Source organism: Dasypus novemcinctus, chromosome 8 (genome assembly GCF_030445035.2).
Source record: "Dasypus novemcinctus isolate mDasNov1 chromosome 8, mDasNov1.1.hap2, whole genome shotgun sequence".
In the NCBI taxonomy this organism is placed as follows: domain Eukaryota; kingdom Metazoa; phylum Chordata; class Mammalia; order Cingulata; family Dasypodidae; genus Dasypus; species Dasypus novemcinctus.
Window position 1 is genome coordinate 77658843 of NC_080680.1, and position 23909 is coordinate 77682751.

The 23909-nt window shown below is 42.4% G+C and overlaps 1 protein-coding gene across 10 annotated transcripts in view; it reads right to left on the reverse strand.

Annotated features, from left to right (window-relative positions):
* The window catches only part of APTX (aprataxin), a 29014-nt gene extending 21139 nt beyond the window's left edge, over nucleotides 1–7875 (reverse strand). For 3 of the 10 annotated variants that reach the window (XM_058301977.1, XM_071216812.1, XM_071216813.1), the window contains exon 1: nucleotides 7809–7875. Coding sequence is in view for 4 of the 10 variants with exons in the window: in XM_023584565.3 (XP_023440333.2) it covers nucleotides 1853–1968 (116 nt within the window). In the remaining 6 variants the exon portion in view is untranslated. Of the gene's footprint in view, nucleotides 1–1852; nucleotides 4509–7808 lie in introns of those variants that run through there. The other 7 variants (XM_004478185.4, XM_058301975.2, XM_071216814.1 and 4 more) reach the window with 5 other exon arrangements.
* Nucleotides 7876–23909: the final 16034 nt, after the last annotated feature.

Below are 23909 nucleotides of genomic sequence, written 5' to 3' on the forward strand. Positions count from 1 at the left end.
AAAAAGCATAATGAAAGACACAATAAAAGCAGGGAACAGAGATGACTCAAGCAATTAGGCACCTCCCTCCCACACTGGAGATCCCGGGTTCAGTTCCCAGTGCCTCCTAAAGGAACAAGGAAGATGAATAGACACAGCAAGTGCAAACAACAAGAGGGGTGAGGAGAAATAAATTCTTAAAAAAAAAACACATATTAGAGGCATATAACAGTAGACTCGAAATGATAGAAGAAGAATAAGTGATCTAGAAGACAGAACAGCTGGAATTGAAGAAAGAAAAGTATGGAAAAAATTGAGCAGGGGCTCAGAGAGTTGAATGACGATGTGAAACACAACAACATACATGTCATGGGAGAGGAGAGGGGAGAGGAGAAGGGGGGCAGAAAGAGTATTTAAGGAAATAATAGCTGAAAATTTCCCATCACTCACAAAAGAAATGAACTTGCATATTCAAGATGTGCAGCATACCCCAATCAGAATAAATCCTGATAGACCTACGCTATGACACATACTGCTCAGAACGTCAAATGTCAAAGATAAAGAAAAAATTCTAAGAGTAGTCAGGGAGAAGCAAATCATCACACATAAGGGATGCCCAGTAAGACTTAGAGCAGATTTCTCATCAGAAACCATGGAGGCAAGAAGACAGTGGTATGACACAATTAGGATAATGAAAGAGAAAAACTGCCAGCAGAGAATTCTTCATCAAGCAAAACTGTCCTTTAAATAAGGGGAGTTTAAAACATTTACAAACAAACAGAAACTAAGAGAGTTTTTAAAAAAGAATTTACTTCTGCAGGAAATATTAAAGAAAGTCTTAGAGCCTAAAAGAAAAAGACAGGAGAGAGAGGCTTGGAGGAGAGTACAGAAGAAAGAGCAGAAAGGATAACCAAAAGAGGAAAAAGACAGATGAAAATATGATATGACTTATGAAAACCAAAGAATAAAATGGTGAAGGAAGTAATGCATTTACAGTAATATCATTGAATGGAATGAATTAAACTCCCAATCAAAAGATAAAGGCTGACAGAATGGCTAAAAAACATAAACCATCCATATGCTGATTATAAGGGACTCACCTTAGACCCAGGGATACAAACCAGGGCTGAAAGTAAAAGGTTGGAAAAAGATACCCCACACAAATAGTAACCAAAAAAGAGCAGGGATGGCTATACTAATATCAGACAAAACAGACTTTAAATGCAAAAAAGTTATGAGATACAGAAGGCCACTATATATTAATACTAATAAAAAGGACAAACCAGCAGGAAGATATGACAGTCATAAATATCTCTACACCTAGCCAGGGTGCCCCAAAATACATGAGACAAACTCTGGCAAAACTGACGGGAGAAAGAGACATCTTTACAATAATCATTGGAGATGTCAACACACCAACTCACATCATTAGATAGGCAACTAGACAGAAGATCAACAAGGAAACAGAGAACTTAAACAATATGATAAACAAGTTAGAACAGACATATACAGAACATTACACCCAAACTCAAGTGATTATACATTCTTCTCAAGTGCCCATGGATCTTTCCCCAGGATAGACCACATGTTAGGGTACAATGCAGTTCTCAATAAATATAAAAAGATTGAAATTATAGAAAGCAGCTACTCAGATCATAATGGAATGAAACTAGAAATGAATAAGACAGGAAAGAGGTAAATTTGCAAATGTGTGGAGGCTAAACAACACACTCCTAAATAATCAGTGGATCAAAGAAGAATTTGCAAGTAAAACCGGTAAATGTATTAAGACAAATAAAAATGAAAACACAACTTATCAAAATCTATGGGATAGGGAAGCAGTCTTGGCCCAATAGATAGGGCATCCACCTACCACATGGGAGGTCCGTGGTTCAAACCCCAGGCCTCCTTGACCTGTGTGGAGCTGGTCCATGCACAGTGCCTGATGTGCACCAGGAGTGCCGTGCCACGCAGAGGTGCCCCCCACATAGGGGAGCCCCAAGCACAAGGAGTGCACCCTATAAGGAGAGCCACCCAGCGTGAAAGAAAGGTAGCCTGCCCAAGAATGGCGCCACACACATGGAGAGCTGACACAGCAAGATGACGCAACAAAAAAAAAAGAACACAGATTTCTGTGCTGCTGACAACAACAGAAGCAGACAAAGAAGAACACGCAGGAAATGGACACAGAGAACAGACAACTAGAGGGGGGGAGGGGAGAGAAATAAATAAAAATAAATCTTTAAAAAAAAAATCTATGGGATACAGCAAAGGCAATCTTGACAGGGAAATTTATAGTCCTAAATGCCTATATTAAAAAAGAAGAAAGAGCTAAACTCAAAGGTTTAACTGATCAGCTGGGGAAATCAGAAGAACAGCAAACCAATCCCAAAGCAAGGAGAAGGAAAAAAATTAAGATTACAGCAGAAATAAATGAAATTCAGGGAAAAAAAGAGAAAATCCACAAAACCAAAGTTGGTTCTTTGAGAAAATCAATGAAATTGACAAACCCATAGCCAGACTAACAAAGAAAAAAAGAGAGAAGCTGCAAATAAATACAACCAGAAATGAAAGGGGGGGACAGGGGGAGTTAGACTGACCCCACAGAAATAAAAGGAATCCTAAGAGGATATTGTGAGAAACTGTATGCCAACAAACTAGGCAACCTACATGAAATGGACAAATTCCTAGAAAAGCACAACCTATACTGATGCTACAAGAAATACCAAACACCAATCCTGTTTAAACTCTTCCAAAAACTGAAGAGGAGGGAAAATTACCCAACACATTTTATGAAGCCAACATCACCCTAATACCAAAGCCAGATAAAAGAAACTAGAATTTTAAAAATCATAGTTTCATTGCTATCTGCAAAGACAAGACAATCAAAAGAGCATATGATTGCTGGGAAGACACAAATTCATAGGAACTGGATTAGTCAGAAAAGCCTTCTGGAAAATGCCCAGCTGAGAGGGCTGGGAGCCATGAGGACTAATAAGGAGGAAAAGGAGTGGGAGGGCACATTCTGTTTTAGAAAGCACAAGTGACAGCACAGATTTAGCAATAACAAGCCATGGGTCAGGGGTGGAAAGAAGACCCGAGGTGGCTGAACCAGAGGCACAAGTGAGAAAAGTAACAAGGCAGAGGTGTTGAAAGAATATTAGGCTGGAAAGTTTAGATTTATTTCATCAATAGGAGACAACTGCCAGGATTTGATCTTTATAATGTAAAATGGAATTCACAGAATGCTTTGCCAACAACCATGGATAGGCTAGCTAGGGTAGAGAAGTCTAGAATCAAAGAGTTTAGTCAGGAGGCTGTTAGTATATTGTAGGCTCAGAGTGAGATCAAAAGGCAGTTCAGCAGGTCTTTGTGAAGGAGTTGATGCAAAAAGCATGACGAGTCACCTGGAAATCTAAAATCTTAAGCCTGGAGTTTTAGATTATGACGGTCCTACAAGCAGTTCCCACTTTTAAATTCTACGTGTTCAGAGGGGAATGTGTTTGCAACTTGCTAGGAACTGAAGAATGAGCAGGTATTGGATTGAGAAGCAAAGCATGTCTTCATTAGGCAGTGGCAAATAAGTCATGCTGTGACCACTCATGCAGATAATAACAGAAGCCAGAAGAGAATCCAGCTTGGGTGCAAAGACAGCACCCAAACTGATGGGTAGCTGAGAGCATGGTTGGTTGTTAAGGAAATTACAACTGACCCCATGACTTCTACAAACACACTTTATTCTCCCACCACCCGCCCCCAAGTTCTGAAGTTATGACATTCTTGTTTCCTACCTCCTGAGAAGCTGAAGCAGCAAATGCACAATGCTATGTGACTAAATGTAAACAATATCTTGGCCTTTTCAGCCTCCAGTTCCAGATCCCAGGAATGAAGCTTTTTAGGATATGGGGAGTAAAGAAGGATGGGTTTTCCTGAATCTTCAATATAGTCCTCTCCAATAAAATTCTACAAACTTCAAGCTCTATGGAAACTTATCGTTATATCCTAAGCACTTAGCCCAACACTGGGCATAGAGCAAGCATGCAAAAGTATTTTTAAGTGGGAAGCAGACATGGCTCAACTGACAGAGCATCCGTCTACCATATGGAGGGTCCAGGATTCGATCCCAGGGTCTCCTGACCCACATGATAAGCTGGCCCACGTGCAGTGCTGCCATGCGCAAGGAGTGCCATGCCATGCAGGGGCGCCCTGCACAGGGATGCCCCATGCGCAAGGAATGTGCCCCATAAGGAGAACTGCCCCATGTGAAAAAAGCACAGCCTGCCCAGGAGTGGCACCACACAGAGAGCTGACGCAGCAACATGATGCAACAAAAAAGAGACGTAGTTTCCCAGTGCCGCCAGATAATGCCAGCAGACACAGAAGAACACACAGCAAATCGACACAGAGAGCAGACAACAGGGGGTGGCGGAAGGGGAGAGAAATAAATAAAATAAAAACAAAAATATTAAAAAAAAAAAAAGGTATCTTCAAGAGTCATCCATAAAGTGGCATGTATTAGAACTTCATTCCTTAAAAAAAAAAAAAAAAAAAGTATTTGTAAGTGAATGATCAAATGACAACCCTATCCATGTTCTCTTTCCTTCTCACTTTTCTTCTCTTTTCCTTCTCCAGCTTGTCTTCTTCTTATGGTATGGTGCTCTACTTTCTTTGGACTTTCCCATACATCTTCACATCTATGTACAAGAATCTCAATTCTCTATTTTTCAGGCCCATGTTTCTTTTTCTCATTCCAGGTTGTGGGAGTTGATAGGAGAGAAATTTTTCTTATTTCTAACAGAACCCAAATAATCTGACTGGTCAGAAGAACAAGACCAGCAATTTGATACTGTGGAGCAGTGCTGTCCAAGGAAGTAGCCACAAGTGGTTATTGAGCACTTGTAGAACAGTTTTTTTTTTAATTTTTTAAAAAATTAAAATAGCCACATAGGGTTGAGGGGTTACCACAATGCCCAGTCCAGCCCTATAAACCTGCCTGGTACCAACCTATCAGATCAATCCCAAATCCTCAGGCTTGAAGTCAAGACCATCCATATTTTAACTCGACAGAAGTTACTTATTTCACCTCCCCCTATTTTTCTCAGAACTAGTCCCACTCGTATCCATCCCTCTCTCCTCCCTTTCCCCACTCATACATACATTACACCAATCAGGTTTAACACAATGTAACTCTACTAAATCATGTCTCCCAAATAAATCATTCTTAAAATGGTCTCCTGGTATTGGTTTGTACCCTTTTCTCCCTCCTAGAAATCCAAATTGTACCCAACCTTCAAATCCCACCTCCTCCCCTGACGCCTTCACTGAGCTGTCTTCCTTCCTACACATTTTGTTATTGGATATGGTGACACTACCTTCACAGTTCTCTGAATGCTTACTATTGATATAATTCTACTCTCCAAATAAGATTATAATCTCTTGGTAAACAGACTGGATCACTGCCAACCCATTCAGGAAACAGGAAGAAAGTGTCTCCAGAGATCATCACAGCACTGGGCTAGGCCTGCTCTTGTAGTCCTGGATCCCCTGGTGTTTAGCATACCTTTATTAAGTGCATACTATGTGCTAGGCACTGTGTTAAGTGTTTTTACATCATCTCATTTAATCCAGTCAACAAATCTCATTCTAAAGTCAAATTACATAGTCAAAATGTAACAGAGCTTGGATTGGATTTCCAAAGAATGGGTTTTTAACCACTGCACCATACTACCTCTCAGTTTCACTCATTTAATCATTCAAGATTACTACATGCCTACTATGTACCTTGTACCATCCCAGGGCTTGGATAGAGATATAAAGCATGGGTTCTGATTTCAAAAGACTGAGTCTTGCGGAGAGAGAGACAGAAATAATAAACGTGTTAAGTGTATTTACTGGTCTATTCAAAGCATATTAGGGGAGCACAAAGCTGGAGTAGCCAACCCAGCCTAGGAGAAAGGTGGTGTCAAGGAAGGTTTCTTGAGGAGGTGGACCTAAATCAGCTGAGTATATTGTCCCAGAAAGCAAAGGAAGCAAAGGATAGAAAGTTCATGATCAAGTTTCAAAAGTAGCAAAGGGATCCAGTAATGACTGAAAAATATCTATCTCGTTTGACAATCCGTCTCTGGAGACCTTAGAGGGAAATTTCAGAGATTTTGATGGGTCTAAAAGCTAAACTGTAGAAGTGAATGAGAAGTGAGAAGATGGAAACAATTTAGAACATTCTTTTTTTTTTTTTTTGAGGTACCAGGGGCCAAAGATTGAAACTGAGACCTCAAATGTGGGAAGCCAGTGCTTAACCACTGGGCCACATCAGCTTCCCTGAGTTGGTTGGTTTTTGTTTGTTTGTTTTTTTCATTTTTTTGCTTCTTGTTTTTGTTTTTTTTTAGGAGGCACTGGGAACTAAACCCGGGACCTCCCGTGTGGGAGGCAAGAGCTCAACAGCTTGAGCCACAACCACTCCCTAATTTAGAATATTCTTTAAAAAAGTTTAGATGAGAAGGAGAATTATTATTTGACAGCTAAAGGAAGATAAATGACTAAAAAGTTTCCTTCTTTTTTCTTTCTTTGAGGTGGGATTGGGGAGAGATATGATAAAACTGACTTCCTTGTTTATGTCTGGGACAAAGAAAGGAGCAGAAATGACAAATGAAAACAAAACCTCACAGGTCAAGTTTAAAAATTGAGGAGCAAAGATAAATGGATTTGCTCTGATCAAGAGTCATCTCATTCTTGGACAGTAAAGATGGATGCAAATGCAAGTTGCTTTGTAAGAAGGGAAGGCTGGGGGCAGAAATTTGAGAGAAAGCTCTGATAACCACAATTTGCTCTGTGAAATAGGTGAAGTAACAACAGGGTGAAGTGGTTGGAAGCTTGAACAAGTGAAAACAAAACAATATAGAACAATGCCTAACTTCAAGGCCTCCGAAGTCAAACTGCTTGACTCAACTCTTGGCTCCTCCACCTACCTACTCGTTGTGTGACTTACGGCAAGTTACAGCCTTAACTCTTCAGCTGTAAAAAGATATTAACTGCTCTACAACATAGGGTTGTCACCAGGGCTAAATGGTAAAGTATGTCTAGCAAAAAGCAAGCATTCAACATTATCATCACTGTTATTATCATCCGGTGAAAGCAGGATGAAAGTAGGAGCTAAAGACCTGTAAAAATAACATCGGGCAGCATTTAGGGTGCAACTGAGGCGGGAGGGCACAAATCCGAATGGTCTGCCGATATAAACAATCCCGACTCCCAATATAAGGCAAATTCCTTGAAGACTCTCAACTTAGACCACATTAATTCCAAACAGAAATTATATCTCTGCTTTGTTGAAACCTCTACCACCAGGGAAAGGTGTGCTTCTTCTGGTCGTATAAGGCCTGTTGAGGACACTGTTCTCTGTAACGTGTACTGTCCCCTGGAAGGGCCCTAAAGTGTTAAGTTCCTTTCTATGAGTTTCCGGCGGACAATACTATCCTTCCTTATAAGCTGAACCGCCTCCTTAGGTAGGTAACTATTCTCTAATAAGCCTTTTTTCTGCTGGTGTTGCGACCAAGCTGTGTGCAGGTATCTGGGGCACACGTGAACAAAGCAGAAGCCGGGCTGAGACAACCGTGAGGGACCGCTGAACACAATATGAGGGCAGGATGAGGACGGAAACGAGAAGTTGTGAGCCCAAGGAAGGGGCAACCCCTGCCGGGAAAGAAGTCGTGAGAGTGTTATTCAAGGTACATTACTTAGAGGCAGTTGCGGCCATAGCGGCCACAGCCTGAGGCCCAAACCCACGGTTTTCAGCACGGCCAGCTGAGAAAGGAGGCCGATCGCCACCTTACCTCGAGACAGCCGGACACGTACACTACAGTCCTTTCGGCGCTGAGGGATGACGTCATGAGATGGGCGGGGGCAATCTGTGGCGTCCCCAGCGTCTCTGAGGATTGGCTGAGTGAGTCCCGCCCAATGCCAGGCTGGGTAATGCCGGTCGCTAGCAGTGGCTCAGTGGGCTGGGTTTCGAGTGTGTATCTTTGCGCTTGACCTGGTGGGGGCGGGTCTCTCTCAGCACGTCTCTGCCTGAGGGCCTTCCCGGGTCACGCCCCTCGTCTGAACCAGGAGAGACTTCAGGCAGCGCCTTTATGGCGGTATCTAGGTGGCGGTGTATCGTTTTTGCACTCCTTCGGGGCAGTGAAGCTCACTACCTTTGAGGCTTTCTTTTCTGCTATTAGTACTTGCTGTAACATCCTTTCCTGACTTTCTTAGCCACAATCTACTTTTCTCCCTTTGTTGAGAAAGAAAAGGAGCAGTGAGAGGCAAGGAAATCTGCTAAGGTTGCTGTTTTCACAAGAACTGTCGTAGGAAGGAGAGAAACAGGATGATAGGATGAGATGTTTTTATAGCAATTCCAGGAGATGTTCCCCCTCAGTCAGGTTTTGCAATTGTTCAAAGGCATTTTGGCAGATCGAAAAATTCGTATCTCATAGGTGAAAACATAGTTTATCATTTTTCCTCAGACACCTCAAATAAAAACAGCCTTAAGGAGTCACATTGCTTGATCAAGATGAAATGTTGTGTTCTTCCATATAAAAGAAGAAACTCAGCAGTGCAGTGGAGATATCTGAACCATCAAGTCACGGAGTGGGAGGATCTTCCAGGAAACAAAAAGAGAAACTTGCTCTTGTTAACAGGAGATGCAGGCTTAAACTGAATCACACCGGGAATTGGGAAGCACTGGAAGCATCACAGCAATGTAGAGTCAAGCCTAATGGTAGGTTCACAGTTACTTGAGATTGAAAAGCAGCAGCTCGGGTAACCTGGCCAGTATTATTCCCTCAGAATTAAGTTTCTCTTTGCCTCTGCTTCTACCTGCCCTGCCATTGTGTGTCTTACATTCAAAAATTAGATTGGATCATTGTAATTTGATTAGTCACCATAAAATGTGTAAAGTTGGGCAAAGTTCGCATGCCCAGCTGCCTCCTGATGACCTCAGTTAGGTTTAGCCTACTGTCTACCATACAGTAGTGGCCAAGAAAGGAGGTTTACATGGTACCATATATGGCTGGGGCACTTAAGAGATTCACAGGCTCTACTCCAGAAGCAAAACGATTTATCACAGATATGTAGAAATGAATAGAGAGTGGTCGGCAGTATTATCTAAGGCAATAGTCCTCAAAGTGTAATTCCAGAACAAGTAGCATCTTTATCATCTGGGAACTTGTTAGAAATGAAAATTTGGAGGCCCAACCCAAGCCTACTGATTCAGAAACTCTGTAGGTGGAGCCCAACAATCTTTTAACACACCCTCCAGGTTATCCTGAGGCCCCTCAAAACAGATTCACTGATGGAAGGCCAAGTCTTCAAACTGTGCCCCGTGGCAAATATGTTGTGTTGGCCTGTTCAGGAAGTTTTGTTTTGTTTTGTTTTTGTTCCAATCTCACATGAAAATCAGGATTCCTGGCCTCTTGTGGGGGAAGAAAAAGTAGTAAATCTAGGAAATTCTAGCAACAGTTGGCTGAAGTTGAGAGTGGAGGGAAGCGGCTGTGGCTCAATCAGTTGGGCCCCCATTTACCATATGGGAGGCCCTGGGTTTGTGTCCCAGAGCCTCCTTGTGAAAGCAGGCTCACCCTCGTGCTGCAGAGAGCCACCGGCCCTCAAGCGCCACAGAGTGCTGCCTGGCCCGCAAGTGCCCTGGAGAGCCAACTCAGCAAGGTGACACAACCAAAAGGGAGACAAGTAAAAACAGAAGAGCGTGCAGCAAATGGACACAGAGAGCAGACAACAAGCAAGCTGCAAAGGAGGCAGAGAATAAGTAAAATAAATAAATACAGACACACAGAAGAACACCCAGCGAATGGACACAGAGAGCAGACAGCAAGCAAGCCATAAGGGAGGGCGGGGAAAAAAAGAAGTTGAGAGTGGCTACCATGTGCTCCCCAGTTTGCTACCATTGCCACCCAAGCATTTATATAATGTGTCTCCCTGAATGTCCTTGAATTTGAGGCTCCTGATCTAAAGGAAATGCAGTTGGAGACAGCAGACCTACCTGAGAAGGCTGTGGTAGTCTAGTACAGAGACTTGTTCATGGAAATTTGTTCATGTTGGGTTCAGAGTGGCCAGGCCCTATGAGGCTAATTCACACTAACTATAATTCACATGAGACTGAGGTAGACATCAAAGTATAATTTAGTAATGTGCCAAGGTAAATTACTGTCATGGGCAAAACAAATACTAGAATCTATATGTTCAGTATTCCTTTATTTGACAAATATTTAGTGAGACTACTATGCACCAGATATATAGGTGAGCAAAACAGGTGTGGTACCTGTTCTTGCGGCACGTAGACTTTAGTGGAGAAGACAGTCATTATTTTCACCAAAACACAATTACAAATGATAAGTTCTGAGAAGGAAAAGTACAGAGTTCTGGAAGAGAGAATAGCTGGGATACCTCATTTTGTTTTGGGTTTTTTTGGGTTTTATTAAGGAGTGGGTGGGAGGGGTTGGGAGCAGTGTCAGGAAAGGCCTATTTGAGGAACAGACAAACTAAGTCCAGAAAGATGAAAAGGAAGCAGACAAGTGAAGACTTGATATTATCTTGATCATAGATATTCTAGATCTATGATCTAAACAGAAGAAAGAGCATGTGCAAAGGCCCAATAGGCAGGAATGATTTTAGCATATTCCTTCGGGCAGAACAGAAATCCAATGAAGCTGAAAAGTGGGCAGTAAGGGGAAAATGATGATATCTGAGCCTAGAGAGTGAAATGGGGTCGAGATTGTAAACCACTTAAGAACTGTAGGCAGGTTCATACTATAAGCAATAGAAAGTTCCTAAAGAGGGAAGCAGGTATGGCTCAACTGCTAGAGCGTCTGCCTACCATATAGGAGGTCGAGGGTTCAAACCCAGGGCCTCCTGGCCTGTGTAATGAGCTGGCCCATGCACAGTGCTGCCATGCACGAGGAGTGCCATGCCACTCAGGGGTGTCCTGCATGTAAGGGAGCCCCATGCGCAAGGAGCACACCCCATAAGGAGAGTCACCCCACGTGAAAAAAGTGCATCCTGCCCAGGAGTGGCACCACACACACGGAGAGCTGACACAGCAAGATGACACAACCGAAAGAGACAAAGATTCCTGGTGCCGCCGAGAATGCAAGCAGACGCAGAACAGTGAATGGACACAAGAGAGCAGACAACGGGGGGGGGGGGGGGGGGAGGGGGGGGAAGAGGGGAAGAGAAATAAAATAAATCTTTAAAAAAAAAAAAAGTACCTAAAGAGGTAGCTGAGGAGTAACGTTTGATTTTCTTTTTATGAAAATCATTACAGTTGCCCTGAGAAAGAATATATTGGAAGGGAGGGCAATAACAGAAAGGTTGAGATTATTGGAAGATATCTGGTGTAGGATAGTGGATATTGGCAGCCTGAACAAGGGAAGTGGCAGTAAATATGGAGAGAAGTGGACTGACTCAAGAAATATTTTAGCAGCAGCATAAACTGGACTAGACATGTTTCTTTTTGACATTAGGCTTCATGATGAAATGGCTACACAACTCCTGATTAAGATTTTTAAAATTATAATCTTTTTGCATTCTTGGTAGTCCCACGTATAATTGGTACAGCAATAGAGAAGTTCTATTCAATACACCAGAGTAAACATGCTGATTTATCTATAAACAATACCCTACAATTTACTTTCAAATCTTCCACTTATAATTTACACTTTATTGTTTCCAATTCCTTCTTTTAGTACTGGTTAACTTCTCCCACTATGTGTTGATTTCATAATTTAACTCTCTTAAGTATCTAAATTCCAAGAACTTAGGGTATAATCCCAAGAAATCATTTTCACACCATTGGCTATTAGTGTTGGAACTTCCATTTCAATACAGCAATACTGTATAAGACACAGATATTGTGATGATCTCTCCTAAAATTTCTTATAAACCTGTTAAGGAAGAAAGACACAAGAAGCCTCTCTAACTTATTCTGCCTTACTTCTACCATCTCTTAATTCCAGCCTTATACCAGCAACATTGAACTTCTTACCTCTCCTCACCCCCACCAGGATATCAGTCTATTTCATTCTACAATATTCATGCTCTTCTCCATGGAATGTTCTTTTTTTACTCCCTAATTTCACTCTTGCCTCCTCCAATCCATTCACACTGCAGCTAGAAGCTAGAAATAGTAATTTAAAATAAATCTGGGGAAGCAGATGTGGCTCAACAGATAGAGCATCTGCCTACCATATAGGAGATCCAAGGGTTCGATACCCAGGGCCTCCTGGCTTGTGTGGTTAGCTGGTCCATGCACAATGCTGCTGTGTGCAAGGAGTGCCGGCCCATGCAGGGATGTCCCCATGTAAGAGTGCCCCCCATGCAAGGAGTGGTCCCTGTGCAAGGAGGTTCACCCCGTGCAAAACTGTGGCCCACCCAGGCTTGGTGCCACACACACGAAGAGCTGACGCAGCAGCAATAAAGAGACACAGATCCCCAGTGCCGCCTAATGAGAATACAAGTGGACACAGAAGAACACATAGCCAATGGACACAGAGATCAGGGGGTGGGGGAGAATAAATAAATCTTTTTTAAAAAGTGCTTAGCACAAATTATTAATAAATAAAAATCTGATGATGTCCCTCCCCTGCTCAAATCCCTTCATGGCTTCAATTGCTCATCAAATAAAGACTAAATTCCTTGATTAGTGTTAGTTTTAAAGAAGGTTTTGTCCTTCTCCCCAACCCCATCTACCACTTTCTCCTTCCCTCTCAGGGTACCCAAAGACAAGGACTTTCTTTCATTTTCTTGAACCTACTCAGTCAAAGTTCTTGGCTTTGGAACCTAGAAAACTATTCTAGATAACTTAAATGCCCTCTATATCATTTCCTAGCCATCTGAATCTTGTCCTATCCAGGCCATAAACCTCAAAATCACAGATAGGTAATAATAGAACCTGAGCTCTCAGCATTGTCAAGATCAGCTGCTCCCACTGGGAAGAGCATGCTTGTAGTAGCCCACAGGGAAGCCTGCACCCCACACTTTCCAGTGTTTGGGTCTCCAGGCAGATGAAACCACAGAAACTCACTCTCCACTGATTGGTGCATTTATTTGCTTATTCAACAAGTGTCTTTGAGCACTTTCTACATGTCAGGTACCGTTCTATTACAGGTACTGGGGCTACCACAGTAAATAAAACAAAGTTCCTGCTTTCAAAGAGCTTACAGTCTAGTGGGGACAGGCAGATCATAAACAAGGAAATATACAGATCATTTGAGAATAAATACTATAAAGAAAAATTAAGCAAGATAGAGAGTGATGGGGATATTTTATACATCATTGAAGGCCTCACATATAGACCTAAAAGAAAAGGAAACCACCAGAGTTTTAAGCAGAGAAGTGACATATATTTTTTAAAAGTTAACTCTAATTATTTTATTGCACCAAGATCTTAAAAAGAGGCAATGTTTCCAACTCTGCCAAGTTTCTTCAAACTGGATGTCTGCATCCATTCAACAAACACGAGTTTCATCTGTGTCAAGCAGTGAGCTAGGGGTGAGGACAGAGAAGTCAATAAGCCAGACATGGTCCCTCCCATTAGGGAGCTTTCGGTCTAGTGAGCACAGTTCCACTATGTATATACTATTCCTAGACTTAGTTTTGAACTATTCCATTCTCCTGGACCTGTTGTTATCTTTACTGCCAATCCTTAGTTATTGATCAAGCTCTACCATTTGTCTTTCTCATTACCATCCAGACTGTATGTATAGTGGCATTTTCCCGTCTATGCTTCGGTTCTTCTTGATAGTAAATTTGAATGTCTACATTTTTATAATGTTCAGACAGTCCTAGGACCGTCCTATCTTGCCACCCTAGTGAAAACACCACATAAAATAACAAAATGTCACTCAATTTATTTACTCTTTCTTTCCTCATCATACTTTCAACCAGAGCAAAGTCCTTACTTAGATAGAATATCGCTCTAAATTATTTGATTGTAACAAACTTTATAACCGCTCTTCAAAAAGCTTTTTAATTTTTTTATTTTTTAAAGCTTACTTTTTTTTTAGGTACTGGGGCCAGGGATTGAGGATTGAACCCAGGACCTCATATGTGGGAAGCAGGCACTCAACCACTTGAGCCACATCTGCTCCCAAATACATAAATATAAAAACTATATTTTTAAATATATTTTTATTAGAAAAGTTGTGAACTTACCAATCATGCATAATGTGCAGAATTCCCATACTGCACCCCTCCAACAACACCTTACCATGTTGTGGAGCATTCGTTACAATTACATTCAAAGAATTTTTGATGTGGAAGAGACCTCACTTCCCACCTTTGCAATTTCTCCCTGGAGCTCTTACAGATAGGGGTGATGGCTTATATGATTGAGGAGGAAAAGAGGACAAAAAATTTTAGAAAATGTAGATTATTTGGCCTTTTTCTCTATGACAGACTACTACTTAGGTGGACCCCACTCAATCACACCTCTCAGAATCCTCCCCAACATGGACCCTGGACTTGGCCATGTACTGGCTTTGGCCAATGGGACATCAGCAAGCCTGATGCAAGTAGAGGTTTGATAAGTGCTTGCAAACTGTGGCCTATACTTTTGGGATGCTCCCTCTCAGAATCCAGCTTCATGCTGTAAAAGTCAATTTAGCCATGTGAAGAGACCATGTGAAGGAGAACCGAGGCCCATAATTAGCCCCAGCTGAATTCACAGCTAAGAGCCAGTCATATGAGTGAACCACCTTAGAAGTGGAAGCCAGGGAAACAGATGTGGTTCAAGAAGTTTAGGGAAACGGACTTTGGCCCAGTGGTTAGGGCGTCCGTCTACCACATGGGAGGCCCGCGGTTCAAGCCCCGGGCCTCCTTGACCCGGGTGGAGATGGCCCATGTGCAGTGCTGATGCGCGCAAGGAGTGCCCTGCCACACAGGGGTGTCCCCCGCGTAGGGGAGCCCCACGCACAAGGAGTGCACCCATGAGGAGAGCCGCCCAGCGCGAAGGAGGGAGCAGCCTGCCCAGGAATGGCGCCGCCCACACTTCCCGTGCCGCTGACGACAACAGAAGCAGACAAAGAAACAAGACGCAGCAAAAAGACACAGAAAACAGACAACCGGGGGAAGGGAGGGGAATTAAATAAATAAAAATAAATCTTTAAAACAAAAAAAAAAAGAAGTTTAGCACCTGCTTCCCACATGAGAGGTCCTGGTTCAGTTCCCAGTGCCTCCTAAAAAAAAACAAAATGAGAAAATATACTTGAGGAGCCAATGTGGCTTAGTGGTTGAATGCCAGCTTCCCACATACGAGGTCCCAGGTTCAATCCCTGGCCCTAGTACCTAAAAAAAAAGGTGGATCCTCCATCTCCAGTCGAGTCATCCTGGCAGTTGCTACATGGAACAGAGACAAGCTGGTCCCTGCTGAACTGTACAAATAGCAGAATTTTGAGCAAATAAATTATTGTAGTTACTTTATGCCACCAATTTTAGGGGCAGTTTGTTACACAGAATTAGATAACCAATATACTCTCTGTTTTTTGTTTTGTTTGTTTTTGTTTTGTTTTGGTGTTTTTTAGGCACTATTTCTTCTGTGTGCTGGAATTCTTAAGACTGGAATGTTTGGTTGGCCCTTGGGTCATGGCTCAATTTTCCCTAACAGGAGAGCCACCTTATATATTTGTGTGAATGTTATTTTAGTGTCTATGCCCCTCCATGAGGGAAGGGATTAAGCCAGTCACGGTCAATATCATTTCACTGACCTAGAAAGGACTCTGGCACATAGTAGGCACTACTATATACCCTCCAGCTATCCTAGTTCCTTGGTTTGAATGGGATAGTAATTCTTATAACCATTATTATTATTAACAAATATTTATATATGGTTACTACATGCCAGACACTGTTCTAAGCACTTGTATTAACTTTAGTCCTCACATTAGAGGACTACCTGTGAGCCACATAATAATAGTACTATTATTATTATGACCTTTCTACAGATGTGGAAATTGAGAGAATAATTTGATAGTGGCAGGATCAGAATCTGTATTTTCAATCACTACACTGCTGTTTTGGTTTGCTAAAAGCTGCTGGGAGCAATATACCAGAAATGAGGTGGCTTTTATAATGGGAATTTATTAGGTTAAAAGCTTATAGTTCTGAGGTGATAAAAATGTCCAAATCAAGCCATCATCAGAAATGCTGTCTCCTTAAAGGGCAGCAACAGGTGATCCTGGATTCCGTCCATGTGCAAGGCACGTGGAGGCATCTGCTTCTCTTCCAGGTCTCCTTACTTCAGCTTTTGGCTTCTCCATCTGTGGCTTCCTCTCTCCCAGGTTCCTCTCTGAGCTCCTGGGTTCCTTCTCTCCATCTCTGTGGCCTTTTCTCTGTGTCTCTCTGCTTTCAGTTCTCCATTTATAAAAGACTCCAACAAGAGGACCCAGATCCACCCTGGGTCATGGCCTCACAGAAGTAATCCAATCAAATGCACCTGAACTGAATTCAATCCAATCAAAGGGTCCCACCCCCACATGACTGGATTAGCTTAAAAACATGATCTTTTCTGGACTCTACAGAAAACTTCAAACTCACAACTGTTTTCCCCAGTTTCCAATCCTAGATCTGGCAATGTCATTGCTGTTGGAGAAAGAACAAGGTAAGTTTACTCAGCAGAAGAAGAGAGCAAGGAGGGTACTTCTGTCACTAATGTGATTATACAGGTAGAAAGCTGCACATAAGGACCAAGCTTCTGGTCTGAAGTGCCTTTACTAAAGTCTTGGGCAACAGGAGGAGGAGAATCAGGAATGAGAGGTGGTGATACTAATCAAGAAGAAAGACCCCTATACCAGGCCCCACCCACAAACCTCTAATGCTTGGGGCTAAATGACTGAACCCCAACCTCTGGGCTCAGTCTAATCTCAGTCTCCCGAAAAAGACCTGAGTCAGGCTGCTAGCTCATCACTGAGTCCCCTTTACTGTTGGTGCCACTGTGGTCTGTGACTGAGCCTCCCTGATGCTCGGCAGAGAGACCAACAACAAAGGCACCCCCACACACACACCCTGTACAACATCATCAATCCTGCCTCTGCTCTGAGGTGCAGCCTGCAGCACTCTCAAGATCACTAGCAGACTGACCCCTCCTACCATACTTTCTTTTTTTTTTTTTTTTTTTTAAAGATTTATTTTTTATTTATTTAATTTCCCCCCCTCCCCTGGTTGTCTTTTCTTGGTGTCTATTTGCTGCGTCTTGTTTCTTTGTCCGCTTCTGTTGTCGTCAGCGGCACGGGAAGTGTGGGCGGCGCCATTCCTGGGCAGGCTGCTCTTTCTTTTCACGCTGGGCGGCTCTCCTCACGGGCGCACTCCTTGCGCGTGGGGCTCCCCCACGCGGGGGACACCCTTGTGTGGCACGGCACTCCTTGCGCGCATCAGCACTGCGCATGGCCAGCTCCACACGGGTCAAGGAGGCCCGGGGTTTGAACCGCGGACCTCCCATATGGTAGACGGACGCCCTAACCACTGGGCCAAAGTCCGTTTCCCCTACCATACTTTCTTGATCCAACACCACCACTACCACCGCCAGCAAGCTTGTACACACACACACATATTGATGACCTCCTGACTTTATTCCCATATTTGGATGAGACATGATAAATTGAACATAAAACTATTGAAATGGTAGTTTAACTCAACAGTAGGAGAAATATTCTGTCATTGTGTTGCTTGATAGCCACTAAAGGAGTGCAAAGTTGGGGAGCAGGACTTTGAATCTTAGTAATCAGGGCTTTACATTGACTCAACAATCACTTCTTGAGTACCTGATACATGATAATTACTGTGCTAGATGCTGGATATAAAATGCTATTACATCATGATTGCTGAGACAGCCTTTCACCTCAGAAGCTTTGCTTTAACCCACTGAATAACCTTTTGGTATGCTGCCATGAGTCATCCCTGTGAAATGGTCACTACGTCGGGGATGCTGTCAGGTACACTGCTCTTCATATCACACAATGTTCGCTTTATAAGCACCCCTGAGAGACATTCCAATCAGTTCCCAGTTCCAGGAATAGTTTCACTTCTCCAGAGTAACAGGTTTGTTTTTTATCTTATGGACACCATGAAATGTGGCAACAACAAGGTTGTCAACTTAGAGACAAATTCAAGGCCCAGCTGCTCACATGTGAAAGTCATTCCTTTATATATTTTATTCCTAGGTCCATTTTGTCTCTATCTTGTATTTTTATTTCTTCATTCTTCAAAATTTAATTTATACCTTTTTTTAATGTATCTTTACATAAATTCTATCATAAAGGTGTGTCCACAAGGTAATGTGGGGATCACAAGAAGGGTTTATAAATTAATCCAAGAGAATTAGAGATGACCTTGCATAGGGGTCATTGCTTGCATTGAGTCTTTGTTGAGGATGTTTATAGAGTTTATAAGTTGTTGCCAAGTGCATAAAGAGACTAAAAATATACATATATCTTACAGAGTAGATTTTGATGTAATATCATAGGTTTGTGAGAAATTCTCTACACTACATTGCAGCTACTTCCAAAAAAGGTTAATTTTGTAATTTTTCTTCTGGAAAAAGTGTATGGGAGTATGGGAGCAAAACAATTTCAATGTCCACAAATACACCTTTAAACAGGACTGTGAAGAATAAATTTGTAAGACTACCTCCATCTTCCCTGAAATACTCTGTCGTTACTCTTCTCTGTAGTCCAGATATTACTGTAGGGAGGGTTGTGATGGAATTAGAAACCTTAAACATTATGGGGATGATCGGATGTCATTCTGATAAAAGTCAAGTATTGGCAGTTACTTGCCAAAGTCAAGGTGGGCATGGCTACCACAATGAAAGGCAGATTCAAAAAAGCACTCAAAATAGTCTGAGTTGTGTAGAGTTACAGTGTTGGCTAATATGTCATGGGGTACCTAGCAGTGAAATAGATGGACAGTCTACTAAATTTTTTCTGGCTCTGTATAAACAGAAGAGTTCTAGGTCGAGTGAAAAAAACCCTAACTCAAATTACAGACACAGAGAATCATGGCCCCTTAATCAATTCCCAGACTTGAGAGTTTACAGACCCAAACCCCCTTCAATGAGGAGAAGGTACCATCTCCTTGGGGAAGGTCCTGTTAAACTGCCCAAAATTTATACTGTTAATCTTCCTCCTATCTTTCCCCAAGAAGATCTACGGCCTTTTACCAGAGTAACTGTGCATTTGGGAAAAGGAAAGGATCTGACATTTCAGGAATTATTAAACACTGGCTCAGAAGTGACATTAATTGCAGGAGACCCAAAACATCACTGTGGTCCACCAGTCAGAGGAGGGGCTTATGGAGGTCAGGTGATTAATGTAGTTTTAGCTCAGGTCCTTCTCACAGTTGGCCCAGGGGGTCCCTGGACCCATTCTGTGGTTATTTCCCCAGTTCCAGAATGCATAATTGGAGGAGACATACACAGCAACTGGCACAATCCCCACTTTGGATCCCTGACTTGTGGAGTGATGGCTATTATGGTTGGAAAGTCCAAGTGGAGGCCACTAGAACTGCCACTACCTGACAAAATAGTAATCCAAAAGCAAAACCGGGTTCCTGGAGGGATTGCAGAAATTAGTGCCACCATCAAAGACTTGAAGATTGCAGGGATGGTAATTCTCACCTCATCCCCATTCAACTCTCCTATTTGGCCTGTACAGAAAACAGATGGATCTTGGAGGATGACAGCAGATTATTGTAAACTTAACCAGGTGGTGACTTCAATTGCAGCTGCTGTCCCAGATGTGGTATCATTGCTTGAGCAAATCACCATGTCCCTTGGTATCTGATATGCAGCTGTTGATTTGGTAAATGCTTTTTTCTCAATTGCTATTAGTAAGGACTGCCAGAAACAGTTTGTTTTCAGGTGGCAAGGCCAGCAGTATACCTTCACTGCCCTGCCTCAGGGGTATATCAACTCTCTAGCTCTATGTCATAATCTTGATCGTCTCTCCCTCCCACGAAACATCATACTGGTCCATTGTATTGATCATATCATGTGGATAGGACCTAGTGAGCAAGAAGTAGCAAAGACTCTAGACTTAATTAGTAAGGCATTTCTGAGAGAGAGGATAGGAGATAAATCCGAATAAAATACAAGATCCTTCTACCTCAGTGAAATTTCTAGGTATCCAGTGGTGTGGGGCATGTCAAGATATCCCTTGTGAAGTGAAGGATAAGCTGTTGCATTTGGCCTCTCCTATGACCAAAAAAGAGGCACTATGCTTAGTTGGTCTCTTTGGAGTTTGGAGATAACACATTCCTCATTTGGGTGTGCTACTCTGGCCCATTTACTGGGTGACCAGAAAAGCTGCTAGTTTTGATTGGGGACCAGCACAAGAAGAGGCTCTGCATCAGGTCCAGGCTGCTGTGCAAGCTACACTACCACTTGGGCCATATGATCCAGCAGATCCATGGTGCTAGAAGTTTCAGTGGCAAATGGAGATGCTGTCTGGAACTTTCGGCAGGCCCCTATAGGAGAATCACAATGCAGGCCCTTAGGATTTTGGAGCAAAGCCCTGCCATCCTCTGCAGATAACTACTCCCCTTTTGAGAAAGAGCTTTTGGCCTGCTACTGGGCCTTAGTGGAGACTGAATGTTTAACCATGGGCCATCAAGTTACCATGAGAACTGAGATGCCTATCATGAGCTGGGTATTATCTGATTCACCAAACCATAAAGTTGGATGTGCACAGCAACACTCCATAACAAAGTGGAAGTGGTATATATGAGCTAGGGCTCGAGCAGGTCCTGAAGGCATGAGTAAGTTACATGAGGAAGTAGCCCAAATGCCTATGGTCACCACCTCTGTCATCTTACCTTCTCTTTCCCAGTTCACAGCTTTGGCCTCTTAGGGAGTCCCTTACAATCAGCTGACTGAGGAAGAGAAAACTCAGGCCTGGTTTACAGACAGTTCTGCATGATATGCAGGTACCACTCGAAAGTGGACAGCTGCATCACTGCAGGCCCTTTCTGGGAAATTCCTAAAGGAAAGTGGTGAGGGCAAATCCTCCCAGTGGGCAGAACTTCGAGCAGGGCACCTGGTTGTTCATTTTGCTTGGAAGAAGAAATGGTCAGAGGTGTGTTTGTACACTGACTTATGGGCTGTTGCCAATGGTTTGGCTGGACTTGGAAGGAACATGATTGGAAAAATGATGACAAAGAGGTCTGGGGAAGAAGTATGAGGATTAACCTTTTTGAGTGGGAAAAAAATGAAAATTTTTGTGTCCACGTGAATGCTCACCAGAGGATAACTTCAGCAGAGGAAGATTTTAATAATCAAGTGGATAAGATGACCTGCTCTATGGCTAACGCTCAGCCTCTTTCCCCAGCCACTCCTGTCGGTGCCCAGTGGGCTCGTGAACAAAGTGGCCATGGGGGTAGGTATGGAGGTTATGCATGGGCTCAGCAACATGGACTTCTCCTTTCCAAGGCTGACTTGGCTATAGCCACTGCTAAATGCCCAATCTGCCAGCAGCAGGGACCACACTCAGCCCCCAATATGACACCTTTCCTCTAAGTGACCAGCCTGCTGCCTGGTGGCAGGTTGACTATACTGGACCACTTCCACCATGGAAGGGGCAGCGATTTGTTTTAACTGGAATAGACACATACTCTGGATATGGGTTTGCATTTCCCGCATGCAATGCTTCTTCCAAAACTACCATCTGTGGATTTACCTAATGTCTTATCTACCACCATGGCATTCCACACAGCATTGCTACTGATCAAGGAACCCATTTCACAGCAAATGATGTGCAGGAATGGGCACGTGCCCATGGAACTCACTGGTCTTACCATGTTCCCCATCACCGTGAAGCAACTGATTGATAGAAGAGTGGAATGACCTTTGGAAGACTCAATCATGGTGCCAACCATAATGTGTTCACCAAGTGCAATGAGTGTGCCACAATGATGGAGGAGGTTGTTGGTGTGGGAGGAGTGGGGTGGGGGGGTAGGGGGTATATTGGAACATCTTATATTATTTTAATGTAACTTTTTTGTGATATATATATCTTCAAAAAATACAATTTACAAAAATGATGGGGGGGGTGGGAAGTGGGATATATGGGAACCTCTTATGTTTTTTATGTTTTTTAATGTAATGTTATTTGTGATCCATTAACTTTAATTTAAAAAGTGTAAAAAAATAAAATAAAAAAGAAATAGGTCAGTATCTCATAGATGAAGCATTCCACAGTTTAACAAAAGACATCAATAAACGTGTTTACTGTATGCCCTTTCATTCTTCAGTAGTATGGGGGCAGGGAACAAACAACCCAGATGTACCCTCTTGCAGCTATCTACCAGAACTGGCATTTTAAAGGGAATACAATTCTGTCACTAAGTTGGGAAATATTGTTGACTTTTAACTTTGACTGAATGGAATGTACTACTCTTTTCCCCCTCTCTCCATTTCTATTAGAATAATTTTTTTTAATTTGCAACATATGTAACCAACAATAAACATCTCAAGTGTACAAAAAAAAACCTACTCTAATACATAAGTAAGAAAACTAAAATCTAATGAAAACTAAGCAAAACTTATAAACAGAAAATTAATTCGGAAAAAGAGAATGCAAATATCCTATAAATATATACAAGGTTGTTAAATTTCACTAATAGTCAAGGAAATGCAAATTTTAAAAAAAGAGATTTCACTTTGCCCCTGGGATTAATAGTATTGTTAAGGTTGTGGAGAATCATACACTCTTAAATTCTGTTGATGGGATTGTAAATTGTATAGCTTTCTAAGAAAGCAAATGAGTACTTTTTTAGGAGGTACTGGGGATTAAACCCAGGACCTTGTACGTGGGAAACAGGTGCTCCCCAGCAAATGAGTACTTTTTAAAGGTTAAAATGTGCATACCCTTTGACCTATCATGCCTACCTTTAGAAGTCTATTCCAAAAGAAATTTAAGAAAAAGAAACTTAAAGATACATGTACAGGGAAGTCTATCATAGCATAACTTGTGTGATGGTTAATTTCATGTGTCAACTTGGCTAGGTTATGTTGTGCACTTGTTTGGTCAACTGAATAACATGAAGGTATTCTTTAGATGGGATTTACATCTATAATCTATAATCATCTACAATGCATGTACAAGCAACAAAGGAGGTTGCCTTCAGCAATGTGGGTAATCTCAGCCTATCAGTTGGATGTCTTAAAAGTTAGTACTACGGAAATGGATGTGGCTGAAGTGATAGGGCTTCTGCCAACTATATAGGAGGACCCGGGTTCAATCCCTGGGGCGTCCTGGTGAAAAAGAAGAAGAGGATATGTGCCCGTGCAGTGAGCCAGTGCGCATGTGGTGAGCCAGTGCCCGTGCAGTGAGCCAGTGCCTGCACAAGTGAGTAATGCAGCAAGGTGATGATGCAACAAAAGAAAGATGAAGGGAAGAGACAAGGTGAAGTGCAGCAGAGACCAGGAACTGAGGTGGCACAATTGACAGGGAACCTCTCTCCACATCAGAGGTCCCCAGGATCAAATCCCAGTGAACCCTAGGGGAGAAAAAATGAGAAGACAAAAAGAGAAATAGATACAGAAGATCACATAGCAAATGGACACAGACAGCAAAAATAGCAGAGGAGGGGGAGGGGAAGGAGGACAAATAAATAAATCTTAAAAAAAAAAAATACTGCATGTTACAGACATCTGAGGAATTTTTACTTCACCTTCAACATTCCAGCTCTTGCTGGAATTTCCAGGAAGCCAGCTTTCCCTAGGGAATACATGCTAATGACTTTAATATCACCTTTATTGGAGTTTCCAGCCTGCAGCCTGCCCTACAGAGTCCAGACTCCTAGATCTCAAGGTCACAGGACCCAATTCTTTATAATAAATCTCTTTTTTTTTTAAGCTGATTTATTTATTTATTTATTTTTTTAAAAGATTTATT